Below are 18,866 nucleotides of genomic sequence, written 5' to 3' on the forward strand. Positions count from 1 at the left end.
AATGCTTGAATCGGTAATTAAAAGAGAAGAACAAAGTATCTGGAAGATCATAATTTCATAAAGCCTAACCAGCCTGGCTTCAAACAAGGAAAATCATGTCTCACTTACTGAATTCCTTGAACATGTCAAGGTTTGTAAAGGGAGATAATATCTTTTATTAGACCAATTGATATAGCTGGAAAAAACAGACAAGCTTTCAGGCATAGAAACACTTCTTGTATGGTTTTTTTTCCAGCTATATCAGTTGGTCTAATAAAAAGTTATTACCTCTGCCCACAAATCTTACTTCACTTCATCCTTAGATCATCACAGTCACAGCACAACTACTTGAAAATGTCAGTAAGGAGTGGAAAAAAAGGACAATTATTTGACACAATTTATTTAGACTTCTCAAAGTTCTTCAGCCAGACAACGAGCTTCTACTAAATCTAAGCAGGTACGGAGTGAGGTCTGGTGCCTTTAGTAAAAGGTATCCCTGGAAGGCTTAAACTTCAGGGTTGAACAGTCAATTTTCCTAATGAAAGGCATTAACAGTGTAGTTTGTGGTGTGTTACAGTTCTTGATTGTAGCAGCAGAATAAATGGATGACAATTATTTAGGCTAATGAGGATGGGTGAAGATTGTGAGGGGTGTCAGAGATACCAGAAAAATATGTGCAAACGGACAAAGCACTGGAGAACTGAAAGTTTATTTAACATGCGGGGCTAAAACCGGATCTATTCACAATTAGTCTATCCATCTGTCCAGCCAAGAAAGGGACCAGGGTCATTTTACGTAGCTCAGTGGAAAACTCTGCACAACTTGCGCTCGAGAGGCACGTGTGTAATGATCATTGCGCTTGTATCTGGTCCTCGGGCCTGCCCCCACCGAGCGCTCCGGGGGCCAGTGCCGCGCCTGGGAAGCCGTGTCAGAGAGCTGGAGGGAATGGGCAAGGGCATGAGGAGCGATCGGGAGGCTTGGCAAAACCCTCTGTGGGGGGACAGATCTCTAAGGCTGGGATTATCTGCCTTAGTGGGAACTTTAAAGTGTACACAGTAACGAGCTGGCGGAGGCAGGGCGGCAGGCGGCTTTTAACCTGCCCCTGCTGCGTGTGAAATTAAAACCCGAGAAAAGCGTACTTACGTGACGTTTTGTGCTGCGAGACCGCAGCACCGCTGCCGCCGGGAGCCGGGCCAAGATTTTAAGACCGCGAAGGGCGCTGGGTGTTTCCGTCGCTACCGGCAGCGCCCAGCGCTGCGGTTCCTTGCCGGCTGTTGGGCAGGAGCGGCCGGCCCGCGTGGGCGCGGCGCGCGGGGCTCGTGCCGGCTGCCCCGGGCCCGGCGGGCAGGGCCGCCCCGGCGGGGCCCCCGCGGGGCCGGGCCGGGCCGGGCCGGGGGCGGCGGTTGCCGGGGCGGCGGGGGCGGGCCGTCGGCCGGAAGCACCGGCGGCGGCGGATGGAGGCTGAGGCGGAGCGGGCGGAGGCGCCGCGGCGGGGGGGCGCCGCCGCCGGGGTGAGTGGGCCCGGGCCGCCGCTAGGCCGGGCCCTCCGAGCAGCGGCTCCGGGGTCCCCAGCCGCCCTCCGCTGGCTGGGCGGGCGGGACGGGCGCGGCCGGGGGAGCCTCGGGGCCGGCGGGGGCCCCACCGGCGTGGTCCGCCCCCCGGGAGGCCTGCCGGGCTCTCCGTGGGTACCGCCGCGGGGTCGGGTCTCCGTGGGACGCCGCAAGGGCGGGAAGGGCACAGCAGCCCGCGGTTGGGGTGGGGGAGCGTGACCCACGCACCGACCGTGGTTCACACCTGCGGCTGGTGATGCTTTTGCCCTCGTTAGGGGAACGCGGCTCGTTGCAGGGCATGGCGTGACTGCAGGGCTCTTGCTTGCATTTCCCCCCCTGCTCTGAAGCAGCTTTTGTCAGTAACCGTGTGCCCTCTGCTCCTTCGCGTTTCCCCCTGCACTACAGGTACTAAAGATGGGCCGTCGAGCCCGCCAGGACTTCTTCCCAGGTGAAAATCTCAGCAGAAAGAATTCCTCGTCTGCTTCTCTTGGAGAGGTGGGTGTCCCATCAGGAGAACCTGTCTGTAATTCTGCTGGTGCCTCCAGTGGAGGAGTCTTCATTTCTTCTGAGATTCTTTCCTGCGTGGTGCGCTCTGTCCCTTGAAGTCTGCCCTTAGAGTTGGGACCCACATAACTGCCGCGTCCCTTTCCTGGTGCTGCCCTCAGCATGGTGTGTAGCTTTCATGCAGGGTCATGCCTGGGGCTGCGGTTTCTCACATGCGAGGTATGGAGAGCAGCGTCAAACAGGATTTGGGGCCTCTCCCCCCTCTATGTGCATATCTTCCATGGGAATTAAAATATGAGTAGGCACATCATTTTCTGACCAGTTTCGCCACCATCTGTGGTAGCAAGACAGAATGCAGGTAAGCAGATGCCTTACTTTTGCACTTTCCTTTTGCTAGAGCCACAGTACAGTATCTGAGATGGTCAGTATCAAGTTTGTGTAGTGACACTCTTTTTTTTCCTTTCCTCCATGCACAGGCTACAAAGGTCATGCTGGGAGCCAGCTTTGCAGCATCTTGTCTTGTGACTTTGTCTTGTGGGTAATAATATGCAAACTCAGTTCCCACTTGGCTTTGGAAAAAAACTTTTCTTCAGAGTCTGTGCTGGCAGTACATCTTCAAAAAGTAGAAGGTGGTCTGGAAACCCTCTTTACAGGATAGCGAGGCAACATCCTCTAACACCCAGACAGATGAGATCTGAACCCTTTTGATTCACTTTGTCCCTTAGCACTGCAGAATGCTCAAAATCTACTTGCAAGTTGCCTCGCTGATGTTAGCATGGCTCTTCCACAGGCATCTCCTGCTGGAAGGAGCACCTGTCGAGACGACATACAGATTTTGCTCCCTGATGCCTTCAGATGGACAAAAGGGTCATCGGATTTCTACCTTATTGACTGTGATATTTGTTTAAATGAGATGATACTTAGCTTTTTGCAATGCCACTTGTCGTCTCCAGCATACCATATTCTTGGCTTCTTTAAACTGCACCCCCAGTTTGCATTGCTGGCCACCCTGGCACCAACTGTGCTTCAAGCTACTGTGCTCAGAGCCTGGGGACCTTCTGTCTTGGGAGTGGCTGCTCCCTGATCCTCTGAGCCCTGACAAAACTCTCCTATTAACACTGAGTAGTTATGTCCCAGCCGTCTGTGCCAAAACGGTTTTGTTGGGGAATATTTCCTTGGAGTCCCTGCTGTTGAAAATAGAGTTATGGCTTAGCTTACAATAACACCTCATAGAGCAGTTTGTTTGGTTTTTTTTCTGGAGACAGTATGTTCTTTTTTCTTGATAGGCATAAAGGAGAATCGTCTCCTACCTATGTGCCTATGCATTGTCCCCTCCCGAGGTATGCTATAGGGGTTCAGGAGGGATTCCGTGAGGGAGTTTGCAGAAGGCGTAATTTAAGAAATCAAAATAACCATGGGCCTCATAGGTAAAGAAAGTCTTAAAGAAACCAGCTGGTGGTTTAAGTGGGTGTAATCGTTGGTTAGCCTCCAGATTGGGGTGGCTCATTGTCAGATTGTTCCCTTACAGGAACTGGCTGCCCTAGTTCATGGACTGATTCCCTGGTTAGAAAGAGACCAGGGCGTGGTGTAGGGGTACAGCTGACTGACTGTAACTTACTGTGGTTGTACTTGGTGTGTCTTGCATCGTAGCCATTATAATAGCTGGGAAGAGATGATAAAGGCTCCAGTCCTTGGGCACCCCTGGAGAGGGCTAAGAAATAGTTGCAATCTTCTGTTTGAAAGCAGCGAGTGTTTCAGCAGCAGCAGGGTGAGGCCTTCCACGCCTTACAAGATTCAAATATATTATTACTGGATCTTAACCACCAGGAAGAACCATTCCTGTCAATAGTCTCCCTTCAGGCAGTTCTTTGTTGCTAAATGTTGCTGTTAGCTGAAAACCTTGGAGCTGCCGGAGAAGAGACAAAATCCACTATAAATAATCTTCAGCCTTTTCCTTTACTCCAGAATTGGAGGCTTCTCATACATTATCATATTTGATACCAAAGTGTGCATTTAAAAGAACTGTTACTGTTTTTTCCTTCACCCTAGATTGGCAATCACCTTTTACTTTTCTGGAAGCTTGGCCTTGGCTTGTCTCCAAGTGGTGGGGTCAGCTGTTACAATGGATGTCTCATTCAGCCATCTGGTCATCTTGAAACCTTTTCAAGGAACCTTCCCAAAAGAAATGCAAATTTAAAAATAACAGTACTTTTTTTCTGGAACTGGCAGTAGTGGAGGAGGCCCCACGTAATTAATTTCAGCATAGGAGGTTTTATCCTTATTACTGATTTTGAAGACAAAGGGGTTTGTCTCAAACCTTTGCGGTGTTCACTCCTTTATGTGCAGTTTCACATTCATGATGGTGATTGTGCCTTCAGTAGTTTCTCAGAGTTTTAAAACTGTGTCTTTTCATGACACTGAGAACCATCCAGGAAGTGTTTTCTGGTCAGAGCAGCTTGCGTGAAGCAAGCACAAAGTACCTGTCTATCCATGTTTCAACATTTGGGCTTATTACAAGGAAATTCACTTTGAGTGGTGAACAACTCATTTAACATGATTAATCTTTGTTTTAAGTCAATAGGCAAATCATCTGACCTGGAGCATAGATCTTATCAGATTACTGCTGATCTCTCCTAGACCTGGACTCTGTCTTTTGATACTCCAAACAATGGTACAACTCCTCAACTGTGGGTCTTCTCTCACAAATGTATTGTTAGAACCTCCTTCTCTAGGGCACAACTCCAACCTCTTGTGCCTTGTAGCCCAATATACTTCCCCCAAGCTCTATGAAAACAGTATATTTTAGTATATCTTTGGAGCCTGTTGTGTATATATATCTCCCACAGTAAGTTCCTTAACTGCAACAGTGTATTTGTAATTCCTCTGCCCAAATCTCTGTTTGATAATTCCCATTCCTGTGTGGAAGTATCTGTATTACATTCAAATTTAGACCTCTGCCCCTCAAGGGGCTCGCTGAGGGTCACAAAGCTCGTAGTCTGCCATCTGACATGCAGAGCATTCCTGCCTTTTCAGAAGTACAAGTACTAACAAACAACACTGTAGCTATGTATTATTTCATGAGGCAAGAAGGAACACGATTATTTGCTGTAATTGGTGCAGTCAGCATCCTCCTGGAGCAATGGCTGTGCGTGTTCCTGGCCTTTAGCGCTCCTTGGCAAATTGGCAGGCACTTCTTGGGCACCCAGGGGAATATGCCGTAAATGGGAATTCCTAGAGATAAATCTGCTTGCTGCATGCCAGAACTCCGCATTTCAAACATTCATTTTCAGAGGGGTAATGTATCCATTTTTCCCATTGGGAGGCCTTTCCCATCCTCTGGCTTGATGCGTTACTTTTTACTCATGTTGATGCTATCAAGTTTCTGACAAAATGGGACAAACTCAAGCTGGTTATGTTATTGGTATAATGGGAGGGGCAGATCATATAATGACATCTGTTGAAGATCTTTGCTGTACCATCCTACCAGGAGTTCCGGACACTTTTATAGAATAAAAGTCAAACCTTTTTCCTGGCTCTAACATCACTGCATCCAACAGCCTGAATGCTGGCTTGGTGACATCCACCAAAATAAGCTGTTTGGCAAGGCTTGGAGCTCTTGAGGAGGTTGATTTGGAAAGCTGAGTGGAAAAGGCTTTTTGTAAAATATATCAGCAAATTTTTCCATTTCTGTGTCTCCTCTCAGCAAGACTGATCTATTTGCTGTTCCATAAGAAATCAGTATGCAAAAATATTGTAATGCTATCCTGCTTCCACAGTCTGTTTTCATCCTACATTGACAGGATTCCCTTGGGACCTTGTTCAAGATTTCCCTGGTTTCTACCCCTTACAATCTCAATACGATGTTGTTGGTGTCTCTCTGGCAGCACTTTGTAGATCCTCTGAGTGGAGGCTGGGGGCCAAATGTCAGCCTAAAGATGAGGGTTTTCTAGGCTATGTTGAAAATATCTCCACACAGGTAGGACAGGATCGCTTTCACTTTATATCGGGGTTTGCCCCAAAATCATCTAAGTTCCATGCTGGTTCTCTTCCCTATGTTTCACCAAAGCCTGGGGAAAGGCTTTGTGCTTTCACTTCTGAAAGTATGTTCTTCTCTTGTCCTACCTGATATTTGTAAGCTTGCCTATCTAGTGTGTTCCGTGCATGATAGTTAAAAAGTAAGCATTTCTGTGCTGTAAAAAAATACCTTATTCAGGATAAATGCATGTGGGAGGACAAAAGCTTGGGCCACCTCCACTGCATATTGGAAGGATGTTCCCACAGGTGAATTTTGCAAAGCAGCTATTTGGACTTCCACCATCCAGCTTACAAACACTCCTGGCAGTGATTCTTTAGGCTGACATCCAGGCATCGTTTAAATAGGATTCAGTTATCTAACCCAAGTGAATAAACAACTGCAGATCAATTGCCGAGGGTGAAATCCATGTGGAAGATTGCTCAAAGAAGTGTTATTTAAGTGCTTTTCCAACATGTGTGGTCCAGCTGGGTTTCCTTCTGTGCTGCTGCGAATCCTGTACCACTTGGGCTCCATACATCCAGAGAAGCTTAGGTCATGCTGGGCCCTGCAGAAGCCTTTCTGCTCTTGGGTGCTGGAACACGTGGGTCCCTGGCTAATGGATACACGCTTCCAACAGATTTTACCATTTACACTGCTCACCGATACAGGGACTTCTGTACCCCAGCTGCTCCAACCTGTATGCAGCCTCCCTTTGTTGCTGTAATGGTAAGACCATAAGACCAGCTGACAGCACAGACTCTAAGTGGACTCAGATGCCAAACCACTTTAATCAGATACACATGCAGTTTATGAATCACATGGCTTCCCTGTTCCACAGGAGAGATGATGCAGTCCAGAATAAAAGTCAGGTGGGTTAGTGTAGTGTTTCTAGCCATCCTGCATGTACTCCTGGTGCAGGGTCCTGGGATGTCCTAGATTCTCTTCCTAAGTGATTCTGAGCACTGTCATGTCTAGGATAGTGTGGAGATTACTGGGTTCTTAATTGCCGCCTCCTTGCATTTGGTGCCTAACAACTTGTCGTTGCCACTACTGGTGCTGGCAGTAGGCTCATCAGAAAGGTTCTCAATCAGTTTGCAACTTTCACAGTGATTAACAGGCTGCTTTCCTTGAGTTGCTCGTCTACCCCATAACTAAGCTACTCCTTTATACTATAGGGTTAGCTAAACTTCATCTACTAAAGCTAACACTGTTGTCAGTTATGCCTATCTTATGGTAACTGCTACAGCTCCTGCTCCCACTGGAGGATCTGAGGTTGCCTTGAGAACCAGTAGCTCCTGAAAGAAGGGCTGCAGCCTGCTACAGTATATAACTCCTAGTATGACCATTCCAATGTTATTTCTGGTCTCTGGTCTGGTTGCAGAGCCTATCCGTACAAATCTTTCTAGTGTCTTACACATCTGAATAATTTAGATATTCTCATGCTATATATAGGGAAAAGGAACTAAGTCTGTTCTCGCTCTCATTTGTAGGTGGTTTTTTTAGTATGCTTTTCAGGGTCTGATTCCTGGTAGACTTTCCTGCCATTTCAGTCAAACAGACCTGTATCACAGTTGGTATATGCATAAATGACTCTGGATATAAAATCTTACAACGGTGGGATTGTCTTTGTACTTTGTTCAAGTGAATAAGGTTGCGAAGCATGTGCTGCAGGACAGCCATTCATGTCAATCTTCAAGCTATTTTGTGCAGGCTCCTTTAGTTCTTCCTTCTAACCTCTTTTTCTCTTTTTGCCTCCTGATCCTTCTAGGATGAAGATCCTGAGGAAAATGTTGACCACGTAAGACTAGAGGCTTTCTAGGTAGATGCTGGCACCTCTGAAGGGCACTAGTAGGACTAACCTATTCATGTATCTGGAGTCTGGCTTAAGAGGCGACTCTTGTATTGGAGAATAAGGCAAAGTTTGCCTCAGATGCAGTGCCTTTCCTGCATCCTCTGTTCCTATCGCTGACAGGTTTTTTTAATTATCTTTGTAACAGCTGCTCTTATCAGGTGCTGCATCTTGCTCTGAGGTCACAGATGTGTATGTGGCCATTGGAAAGATACTCTGTTTTCATTTAAAAGTCAGGGCAGCAATTAGCTAATAGAGTATAAAACCTGACTGAGCCTAGATTTGCTGTCCAGTGTGGTTAGTCTTGCTCCCATAACATGAAAACTTGTCTTCAGGGATTATGAAGTCTTGCTGGTGACCCAGAGGAGAAGGCCAACCACTAGTAACAAGGATGTGTGCCTTTGTATTTTCTATGAGTTGTTCCTTTTTATTGCACCAGCGCTGGAATGCTGATATCTGTGGTTAATAGGATGGCATATTGCTTCTTACCAGGCTCCTGTTATACAGAGAAAAGTAATATACATACCCTTTTTCATCTTGCAGCAAAGCTAAAATACATCTCAGCATTCATTTGGCATTAGAAGCCAGGGTGGTGCTGTTCAGAACAACCTGAGAACTAGTACCTGTTTCTGTTAAAGTCTTTGGGCTAGTTGTCTTGCACTCTTCCTAACCATGGAATTGGTGTTGTCCAGTTTTTCCTGGCTAGAGTTGCTCTCTGTATATGTTAGACAATTAAGGCATCCTCTCCTGTACTCTTTAATTCTTTCTGCTGAAGCATCAGCCCAGTACTGGTAGCACAGTAGATTAATTTGTGAAATTTAAAGTGCAGACAAGAAACTCGTGTCACCCATCTCATTAATTCTGGCCTCAGAAGGATATGCTCATCACAAGGAGTCAAGACTATTCAGATTAGCTCAGTTTTCTCTTGGTAGTGCTAGAGATGATATTGTAGGAAAGATCCACTGGGTTTATTCATCAGTGATGGATGGTTCAGGACTATGCCCAGAGCACTTTTCCATTTATCAGGCAAACAGACCTCCCACTGATGGGTATAGTTTTGGGGACTGGTTACCCAATAGAAATTTTTCATGATAATTGATCTAAACTTTCCCCGCTCCCCCCCTGACCCCCCCACTGGAGCCAGTCCTTACAGTCATTTCACTGGAACTAATTCTACCTCCATACAGTGCCCTACATTGATTCCCAAGGTCTGCTGTGCTGAGTGGTGGCTGGTCACATGCCACAGGCGCCTTCTTGCTCCTGGCTGCTAAATTTCATTAAAATAACAAAACTGATGTGACTCTTCCACATGAGCAATTGTTGTTGCCTCAGGGATGTTATGCAATGGTGCCTGGCAAGGAGATTTTCCTTAGTATGAAGTGATCCCTGCTTTGAAACCCCTTTTCTGGATAATTCCTGCACCCTTTATTCAGGCTTATACTCTTAGGCATCACAGTCACACTTTATAGTATTTTTCCATTTGTAAATGCCTGTGAAGGGTAACAAAATAGTTAACTGAGTGTTGAGAAATCTAACTGATCAGTAAGCTTGTAACTTATAATACTATATGCTTACAAACTTCTGTTAATTGTACCATAAGTCTCTTCGAAACCAATTATTAGTGGAACTTTATATTATAAAGTGTGATCCAAAACTTGTTGCAGTATATCCCTCCCTTAGTCATTGCCTGGCCAAGCTGAAATACTTGGCTTCTTGAATCATTTGTCCGAAGTTGGCCCTTTCGTCCCCCTGATGGCTCATGTAACCCTTCCCTGAACTCCCTTTGGGCTGTGCTGAGTGTTACAATCTGAACTCTTCCTGGATTTGGTCCCTTTCCTCTTGCTGTTGTGAAGATACTTTGTGGCTGCCTGCATACTAGCAAACAGCCCCATCTGGGCTGTTGATGTGGACGTACCTGCTGAAGTCCTGCCCTCCAGCCATCTGCCTGTTCTGAGACTTGTTTTGCTTCCCCTGGCAAACCACTCATCTTGGATCTGAATTTTTGCCAGTTGAATCACTCATTTGGCTGCACCTTCCAAGGCTGCCTGGGACATTTAGCCAAAGGCTGTAAGGCTGATCAATGGTATAATAAAGGGTGTATCCTAATATCTCAGTTAATTTGCAGAGGCAGAATAGGCAGGAGGAGTGTGAACCATCGTGGCTGTGAGCCAAGATTTTGCTGGGCTCTCTTCTTGGCTTTGCCATGGATTTGCTTTGGGGCCTTGGAGAAGTCCCTCTAGTTTGCTTTAGTCCCTGCCTGAAAGGAGGGCTAGAGCTTTATGCAAAAGAGTTGTGGGGATTCCCTAAACACAAATCCACAGGAGGATTTAGATGCCTTATCCTCATAGCAAAATCCACAGCCTGTACTAGGTACCCCTGTAGTATCTAGACAATCTCAGTGTGGGCCTGTGGATCTATCAAGGTGGTAAAGAGTGGCTGGGGACTGCAGTGTGCCTGAAACGCTGTCCTTCTGTGGAGTTCTGGCCCCGTTCTGAGAGCTCTTGGGAGCACATGTCCCTGCACTAGCAGTGAGTGATCCTGATCCTCATCCTGTGCTTTGTAGCCTTCAGCAGTGGAGCAGGGCTTTTTCTTGCCTTCAGGGACCTCCAGGGGTGGAGGTGTTCATTTTGATGTTGAAGCTGCACACTTTATGTATAAACTTAGAGATTAAACCCACCATCTCCTTTCCAAGCTGGAAGATACTGATTTTATTGTCCCTTTCTGCCTCTTGAAAGCTGTGTAAAGTAATGTTTCCCACCTCCCTAGGGAATATTATATATAATAACAAAGTTATGAGCTGTTCTGGGTCTGAGAAAGCTCTCAGTTCTTTCTCCTGAAGCTACTCTGCTTTGCAAATGGAACTAAAATTATTTTTGGGCCACCGGGAAAGACTTTCTAACTGAAAGCAACAATGTTTAAGTGGGAAGGCGTCTGTTCCAGTACTAATGAGTCCAGCTGGGGCCATGTTCTCTAGTTGTGCTTTGGTAGACGTGCCATAGGTACTCTCAGGGTTCTTCATGGACTATAGAGGGGAAAGAACCTGATTTCCAACTCTTATCTAGGCGGATGCTGACTTCTATAGCTCTATATCACTCAATGTCTGAGTGATGGCATGCTTTAAGGTAACAACTGGAAAGAGAATTTGAGGATCTGACCTTTCCAGAGGGGGCAACCAAGTCCTGTAGTTCTAGTTCTCAGTGCTTTTAAAACAATTTGGGTGGAAAAGTGGGCTGTTGCTTTTTAGGTTAAGACAACATGTCAGGAACTATAAAAAAAATTAAGTACCTGAAATGTGAAGTCAATGGTGGACTTATGTTGCCCAGTTCAGTGGGATTGTTTCAGTAGTTTATTTGCATCCTAAAATATAGTGCAGAATGATGCAGAGATCCCCTGGTGAGAAGCAACCTGCACTCTACCTGGGGAGGTACCAGCTTGGTTACCAGAAGCACCTAAGGCTAGACTGTTTCCAGACTCAAGCTGACTCACATGGATCCTGCTTACAGGTGTGTCTGCACCTGTGGTGTAGACATGGCCTGGGGCTTGATATGATGAGGGCCTTTAATCAGAGCGGTATTTTCCTGACCCAGTTCTTACCCTCACACAGTGGTTGGCACCCAGCTCCAAACTCTCATTCCATTGTCTGGTCTGGTCTGGATCTGTGCAGCAGCCAACCCCCAAATGCTCTTCTCCACATCCCCTGAAACTTAGAAACATGTGACTGAGGAGCTCAGCCCCAGCTGCACTCAGGTGGGTGCTTACTGGGGGTCCTTATTTGTGTAAAAATAATCACAAATTCAAATGAATAATCACAAATTCAAAATCACAATTCAAAGCGCTGTCCAGCCATTCTAGTTCAGAGAGTTCATGACCTAAGAAGTCATGTGTAATTGTGATGCAGTCTCTTATAGCCCTTTCTGTATCTACAACTCGCATTGCAGTAAGATCTAGAGTGTTGGGATGTGGCTGAGTCGAAAATTTCCTATTCCCAAAGACCTTACAGTCTGACTGCATTGTTCTTCTCTAGTACCCTGTTCTCCCCTGTGATCTTCAGCTTGTAGAAGAGCCCTCACCAGGGGCTAGGTTCATTTTGTATACAGTACGTTGCCAGGGTTTTGCCTTCTTAGGCATGCAATTGGGAGTGGGGTTGACTGGCAGTAGACAGCTCTTGAAGCAACTGACATCTCTGAGAACGTGGGAGGCTTCTCTGAGGCACAATTTCCTGTAGCTGTTGCACGTTGTGAATGCCCTACCATTTGCATGTTTGTCCTGGGCTGAGCTGAATTTGACCCTCCATGTGCCAGAGTTTGTATCATCTGTTTGGATTCTTGTATTGTGCTAATAAACACCCTCCACCAAAGGGAACCAGCATCCAAGGAAGCATTGGCTTTTTTACCTGCCTCCATTTTACAAGGATTGCTTCTTTTTTTCAGTGGTCTTCTGGTTGCTTGTAGAAATGCTGGACTCCTGGCCTGTTCCTGGGGACCGCTCAGCTGGAAGTTGGCCAGATTCTCCAGGAGGAATCTAAAAAATGCAACTGAACTTTTGTTCCCTAATTAGGCCAACTTCCCCAATGTGAGCCCCAGCACTGCATGGCCTGGAGCTCCCCAAGGCCTTGCGCTGCCTTTCCCCCATGCACCCTGAGCGGCTGGCCAGCAGGGCAGTTATTTTTTGGCTTTCTGAGGTTATCTGCTAGCCTTTTGATGACATCTTCTAAAACAGCATTTCTAGTCAGCCATGTTTCCCAGCCTTTCTAGTAGTATCCTCCCTGCTTGGCTACCTTGATGTGGATTAGGGACAATCCCATCAAAACCAATTTTATTAAAAGCTTTTCCTTTTCTACACATTTATTTCATGTTTTGAGTGTTCCTGGATACACCTGAGGAGTAGCAGTGGTGGGGATGGATGGGAACATGTCTGACAGTATGTAGCACAAGGTAGCAGTGAACTGTTTGAGAGAGATCTGTTCATGCCTGGGAAGGCTGGAGGGGCACTGCCCTGTAACTGTGGGTTGTGGGAGAATTCTACCTGGTAACCTCTTGCTCAGAGAATGAGATTGTTGTGTGCTGCTTCGCTGTTTTCATGTAGGGGACAGCAGTAACTCCTGATACGTGTTAAGATGCCAAATGCTGCAATATGACAGCTTTCCTGGCAGGTGCACAGGTAAGCTGGCTAGGTAGCTGACCATTGTTTTAGGGAAGAAATTCTTGATAGCTGTTTAACAATATGAGCTGCTCCTTTACCTGTAGTGATAGATGACAGAGAATACTTAAAAGCCACCAAGAACTTTTTCTGTCTCAATAGCACTGTCCCTAGTAAAGGAAGGTCAGTGACCATGAAGAAGGACAGTTTGTGGATTAAATGGAAATCCATTATTTTCTACTAGGCATTTAAGACATGCAGAATTCCTTGGATGGGATTCATTAAAATCAGATGCACTACTTGGACAACCTGTGGATGTCATAAAGAGGGCTAGCAGAGATGGGCTGTTCTTTGCAAAAAGCCGAGGCTTGCATGGATCTGGGAAGTGAGCCTTTTTTGATATTATGTGTGCTTTAAGATCAGTATAGACTATAAGTGTTATGTGGCTGCTTGGAAGCGGTGGGGCTATTTGACTTAAAGCGCCTTAATTGGCAACAGTCAAAACTAATTCATCAGGCCTATTTGTGGAGATTTGCTTTTCCTCGGTCAGGGGAGCCTCAGGCAACTTGCTGGAGAAGAGGAAATCTGAGACTGGCCATACTTCCTTCTTTCTGCTCCATGGTCAATATTGGATAAAAACAAGTATAAAATCTCACAGTGTTTGTCTGTTGGGCAGAACATAGTTCTTACACTTTTTAGGAGATGTGTTACATGACAGAAAAATTGTATGTCCTCTGCTGTATGCTGCCAATGTCATTTGGGTCCCTGCTTCCCTGCACAGAGTGGTTGCTGTTTCAAAGGAGTTGTCATGTTGATGAAGGTAGGTTAATCCATATTTCCAGACCCGCCTGAGAATCTGAGGGACCCAACATGCCTGTAATCTATCTGTGTCATGGTAGGTCCTAAAAGAAACTTTGCTGGGCCCTTAGGATCCAGAGACATATAGGGTAGTTGCTTCCATGAGGGAAGCAACATCCAGCTAGCAGCTTCAAAACTGCAGTCATGATCTGACAAGTGGCCAGGAAATTTCTGCCTTAATGGGGAAGCCAAATTAGAATTCTACATCTGTCTGATAAGAAAGGACCTGACTACAGATAAAGAAGAAGGTAGAGTTTCTACTTTAACACAGGAGAGATGGATTTCAGGCCAGTTGTTTTTCGAAGGGAGAGATAAAATACCCATTATGGTGGTAGTATGAAAGTGTTGGTAAGGAAGGTGGCCTGAGAAATACTGTAAAAGTGCCATCACAAAAATGGTAAAATCAATTTCTGAAAGACCCCAGCCCATTACATTGTTCCTTGAAAAAGCAGACAATCTGTAGAAACTAAGGTAGAGGAAATCTTCTAGAGATAAATAACTGACAAAACTTAAGTGGAAAAGCAAACTGCAGCAAGCAGGTGGTTAGTTAATGCTGTGAAAAAGAGTGAGCAGCATGAGCTGAGAGAGCACTGTTGTCAGGAGCTGGTAGAATCTCAGTGTTTTGGACACCAAACTGTTTGGGTGTATATCTTAACTTTGCATTTGGGAACATGCATAAAAATCTTGCCCAAGTATAACACATAGGTACCAATAAGTTCTGATCATTTAAAGCCCCCAGTCTGTTTGACCAAAAACGCGTGTTCAGGAGCACATTTGCTCTCTTACAGAAGAACAATGTCCTCTGTTTCTGCTCTGCTCCCTCTGGGGTTGATGTTCTTCCCACTTTCTGCCTCAAGTTCTTGCATCTGCAGTGTCCCTACCTGTCACCATGTTATGGCAGTGCACGACATTGTGTTCTCAATTGTAAATTATGCTGAGGTTTTGGAAATTTGGATGTATATGAAAGTAAGTTTATTCGCTTGACAAAAGTGCATGTGGCATGTAACCTTATTACAGCACTTTCCAGGCAACTAACAAAGAAAAGCTATTTATCCTCAGCTGACAGTTAACATTACCTTTCCTGTTGCCAGTGCTCCTGTGGGCAGTTCAGAAAGAATTACCTGATTTATTGCAAGAGGAATAAAATAGCTGTAGGTATATGTGAGGTGTTTGTCAGGGTCTGACAGACATGCAGGGTTGCCTGGTGTATATGATCAATGGGAGGACATTGTAACATTGGCAAGACGTTGGAATCAAAGCCCTAAGCTGTTGTGCAGTCGTGCCCTGTGCAAAGACTGGGGTAGTCATTCTCATCACCCTCTCATCTGGAGATAGTTTGGATCTGAAGGCTAGTTTTGATGGTGAGGGAACTAAAATGCAGGTGAATAGGAATGCCCTGGAGGTGCTGCATTTTCCCTCAGCCTTATGGCCCAGGTTCTTTGGTGACATTTGTGTAACTCTGTGCACCTTTGTGAGTTGTGAGGCTGTGTGTTGGGAATGTGGCTTGCTCGCTATCTGGGATATGGTCTGAGGGAGGAGGGTTGTTTGCATGGGAAAGATCCATGTGAGAGGGAGTGTGTTTTTGAGGTAGGGGCACGTGTAATGGGAATAGGGATGTTTATGTGGGCATGCACGCCCATATGTGGTGTGGTTTTCCCCTCTTTCCTGGGCTCTGGGTGTGTCCAGATCAACTGAATTCAAAATGCTCCTTTTTTGGCACTGAAGCCTCTTCTCTGGTTTGGCATCTTAAGAATCTGGGGGAATCATTTAAAGATCAGAAAACTCCATTCACTTGGGCCCCTGAAGGCTTCACATTCTGTGACATGGTCATTCCAGTCGACTGAGCTCTGTCCCCTGCGGATGAGCCCATATAAGGAGGCTATTTCCTGCATTTCATGCTCCCTGCCTGTCCCTCTGCCCTCCTGTGCTCCCTTTGCTGAAGAAAGTTGGTATTTTGGGACTGCAGCTCCTGCCTCATTCCTGCTCCCTGTTTATTTTTGGAAGATGACTATTTTTGCTCCTATCAGGGAGCTATGCAGGGTCATGCCCCCTCCCTGCAGCAGGCAGCGGCTGCCCCTGGCAGGCTCTCTTTATTTCCCACACTCACAAACAATGCTTCTGCTTCAAGAAATAAACACGGCAGACCCCTACCATCAGGGGTTATCTCAGCCCCTTCCCCTTCTGTGGCAAGAGGTAATTTGGCTTTGGCTGAGGGTTGACCCCACCACACATGCAAGGTCCCCTCTGTCAAGTCAAAAATCCTCAGGAGTCACCCAGCCCATTCCCTCTCTTAATAAAAGCTGTGGGAGCCACCTGTTCCCCCCACTATTACTCCTGCTTAGGCACCTTTGCAGTTTCCATTTTTCCCTGTTTTAGGACATCTTTTACCCATCATCCTTTCTCATGATGGTCCCTTCACAGGTCCCCATAACACATCTTCCCTCACTGGGCATCATCAATTGGAAGCTATATAGACTGACATTCATGCACTGAGTTCACTTTGCCCTTCTGCTTTCACCACTGCCTGTCATGCAAAACACTGAAGCCACTGCTGTATGAGGTGCTTCAGGCAGGGGGAACCAAGCCTAAAACTGCAAAAGGCAGTGGGCAGCTCCAACACAGTGGGAAATTGTGGCCCTGCTCTTTGAAAATTCCCATGGTAAGCCCCAAGCTGAATTCCTGTTTTCTCTTGACACACGGCAGAGTGCCACACAAGACAATGCAAAAAAAAAAATAGCAGGGAGTGTCTTTAAGCTCCTGATGAACTTCTTTCACATTTCAGTGGTGGGATTCATCTCAGCTAACTTTAGAGGTGTTTGGTATGGCTGCCTGTATCTGAAATTGGCATCTAACCTCCTGTTCTAGGCAGTGGACAAAACCAGACACTTCTTCGGGACAATTCCTCATGTAAAACAAGATGTCTAAAACGAGCTCACTTGTACCCTAGGAAACATACAGCATGCAATACCTCCCAGTGAAGTGTGGGAAGCAGTAACAAAAAAGTTCCCAGTGAACCATTCTTTGCCAGGAGAGTGCATCCTCTGTGGATCAGTCTGCTACTGTACTGTGTGTCCTGGACAAGTCAAAGGCACACAGACCTGGAACGTGTCAAGAAACTGATTAGAGTGGTATTCCTTTTGCTTACAGGGACACTTAGAAACCTGTCCTGCAACATTTGTCTTCCTTTTATTTTATGAATAAACAGCATTTTAAACACTATCTTTCCATCTATTGTTTGGTAAAGTCTTACATTAGTATGTGTGGACCTGGTGTCTCAATTGGCTTGACTTTGCCTTGACTGGAGCTGGATGTAACCTGTCTCTTCTCTTTTTTAAAGGGTCCACCACCTAAACCCCCACGCCGACAAGGAGGCTGGGCAGATGATCCTGTACTGGCACCTACCAAGTAAGTCCTCACCTCTTTCCTTATTAAGAGGGGTTTAGGCATGGATTAAGTGAATGTCACTAGTTGGGCTTTGCTGTCACAGGCACTGGAACAGTTTTTCTGGATCTTGTAGATGGCCTGTATCTCCAATATCATTGTAACTCCTTCAAACCATTTGAAGTATTGCCCTTGTTTGATTCCACTGGCTAATGCTCTATATAAATTGGCCTGGTGGGGCTCAGGACTGTGTACATGTTGCTGTCTGCCAGAGGCAGTGTATTTCTTACTTGATACAGTAACTGGAAGGAGTCAAGAACGTAATAAGCATGTTAAATGCAGGAGCTGGGAGGGGTGGATTTGACTGGTTGCGTCCTTTCCCGGAGAGTGACACATGACAGTGCCCCACTGACAAGAATGCAATGAACAGTTCAGGATTTAGTGATCAGCCTTGACAGTAAAGGTGAAATTTGTCCATGTTCATGTGTGTATGGGGTTATGGTATAATGGAGATGGATGGACATGGTCAGTGAGAAAAGAAGGGAGGAAAAAAGTTTACAGATTGTAGAGTGTAGGTTGAAAAGCCTGATGCTTATGAGGGACACCTCAGGGAAAGGAAATATCTGGACATGGTAATTGAATGGGTATGAAAACCAAAGGACAGTTCAGACTGGGAGGAGATGACTTGGTTTCAAGCTATTTGTTATTTTTCAAGCTGTAAAGTTACGCTGGTGTTATATTTCCCATTCACAGAGCTGAAGGGCTAAGTCATGGAGTGGTGTGAGATTGCTTGTATATATTAAGGTCTGTAATAAGTGAGTATATGTCTGGACATATACTTTAAGGCACTCTATTTTCTTTTCTGGAATACTGAGAATGGGAGAGGACATCAAGAAACATGTTATACTGTCAGTATTTCTTGGGAGGTGAGAAAGGTGGAGTAGACTTTCTGGAGACCAGTACTTTTCTGGGAAAATTATTGCTCTGTTTGTCTCAGCTGAAATTTTGGAGACTGGACTATAGCAAAGGAATAAACATCTCGGCCTGAACTACTTCTGTTCCTCTCCAGTTTAACTCTGATAATGTTGTTATTTTTCATAGGCTGGCTGCAGCTAGAAGTTGCCATTGCAGAGATGCATTCACCTTAGTATTATAAAAACTTGCCACTAATGATCCTGGATCTTTGTAGGACCAAGCAGAAGCTTTATGGAAATGTGATAGCAGAGAAGAAGGGTGAATTGCATTGTTTAGGAAAAATAAATTATGTAATTGTTGGCTAGGTGAAGGACTGAATTGGATGTAATACAGTTATTTAGGGCTGTGCCTAATGTGCCCTGAAGGACAGTGTACAGGTTCCTGATGTAACAGCACTGTGCCACGTGCTACTTTAGGATGTTTTCCATTGTTTGACATTAGACTCATCTGATAGGTTTGGAGCAGTGGTGCTTCTCCAGTACCCCAACTGCATGGTTTACAGATATGACGGGTGTGTGGAGTAAATGCTCCTAGGAGGTTGGACACAATTCAGCTGAAGAAGCAGAACAGGAGATGGAGGGGTGCAGACCTTTCAAGCTGTGAGACCTTGCACAGT

General features: G+C 45.8%; 1 protein-coding gene across 2 annotated transcripts in view; it reads left to right on the forward strand.

Moving 5' to 3' along the window:
- The first annotated feature begins 1,382 nt into the window (after window positions 1–1,382).
- The window catches only part of IFT43 (intraflagellar transport 43), a 45,935-nt gene continuing 28,451 nt past the window's right edge, over window positions 1,383–18,866 (forward strand). The window contains exons 1-3 of one of the 2 annotated variants that reach the window (XM_064460429.1): window positions 1,383–1,490; window positions 1,935–2,024; window positions 17,232–17,299. In XM_064460429.1, coding sequence (XP_064316499.1) covers window positions 1,434–1,490; window positions 1,935–2,024; window positions 17,232–17,299 — 215 coding nt within the window. In that variant the 5' untranslated portion in view covers window positions 1,383–1,433. The remainder of the gene's footprint in view (window positions 1,491–1,934; window positions 2,025–17,231; window positions 17,300–18,866) is intronic. The other variant, XM_064460430.1, reaches the window with a different exon arrangement.

Source organism: Phalacrocorax carbo, chromosome 9 (genome assembly GCF_963921805.1).
Source record: "Phalacrocorax carbo chromosome 9, bPhaCar2.1, whole genome shotgun sequence".
In the NCBI taxonomy this organism is placed as follows: Eukaryota; Metazoa; Chordata; class Aves; order Suliformes; family Phalacrocoracidae; genus Phalacrocorax; species Phalacrocorax carbo.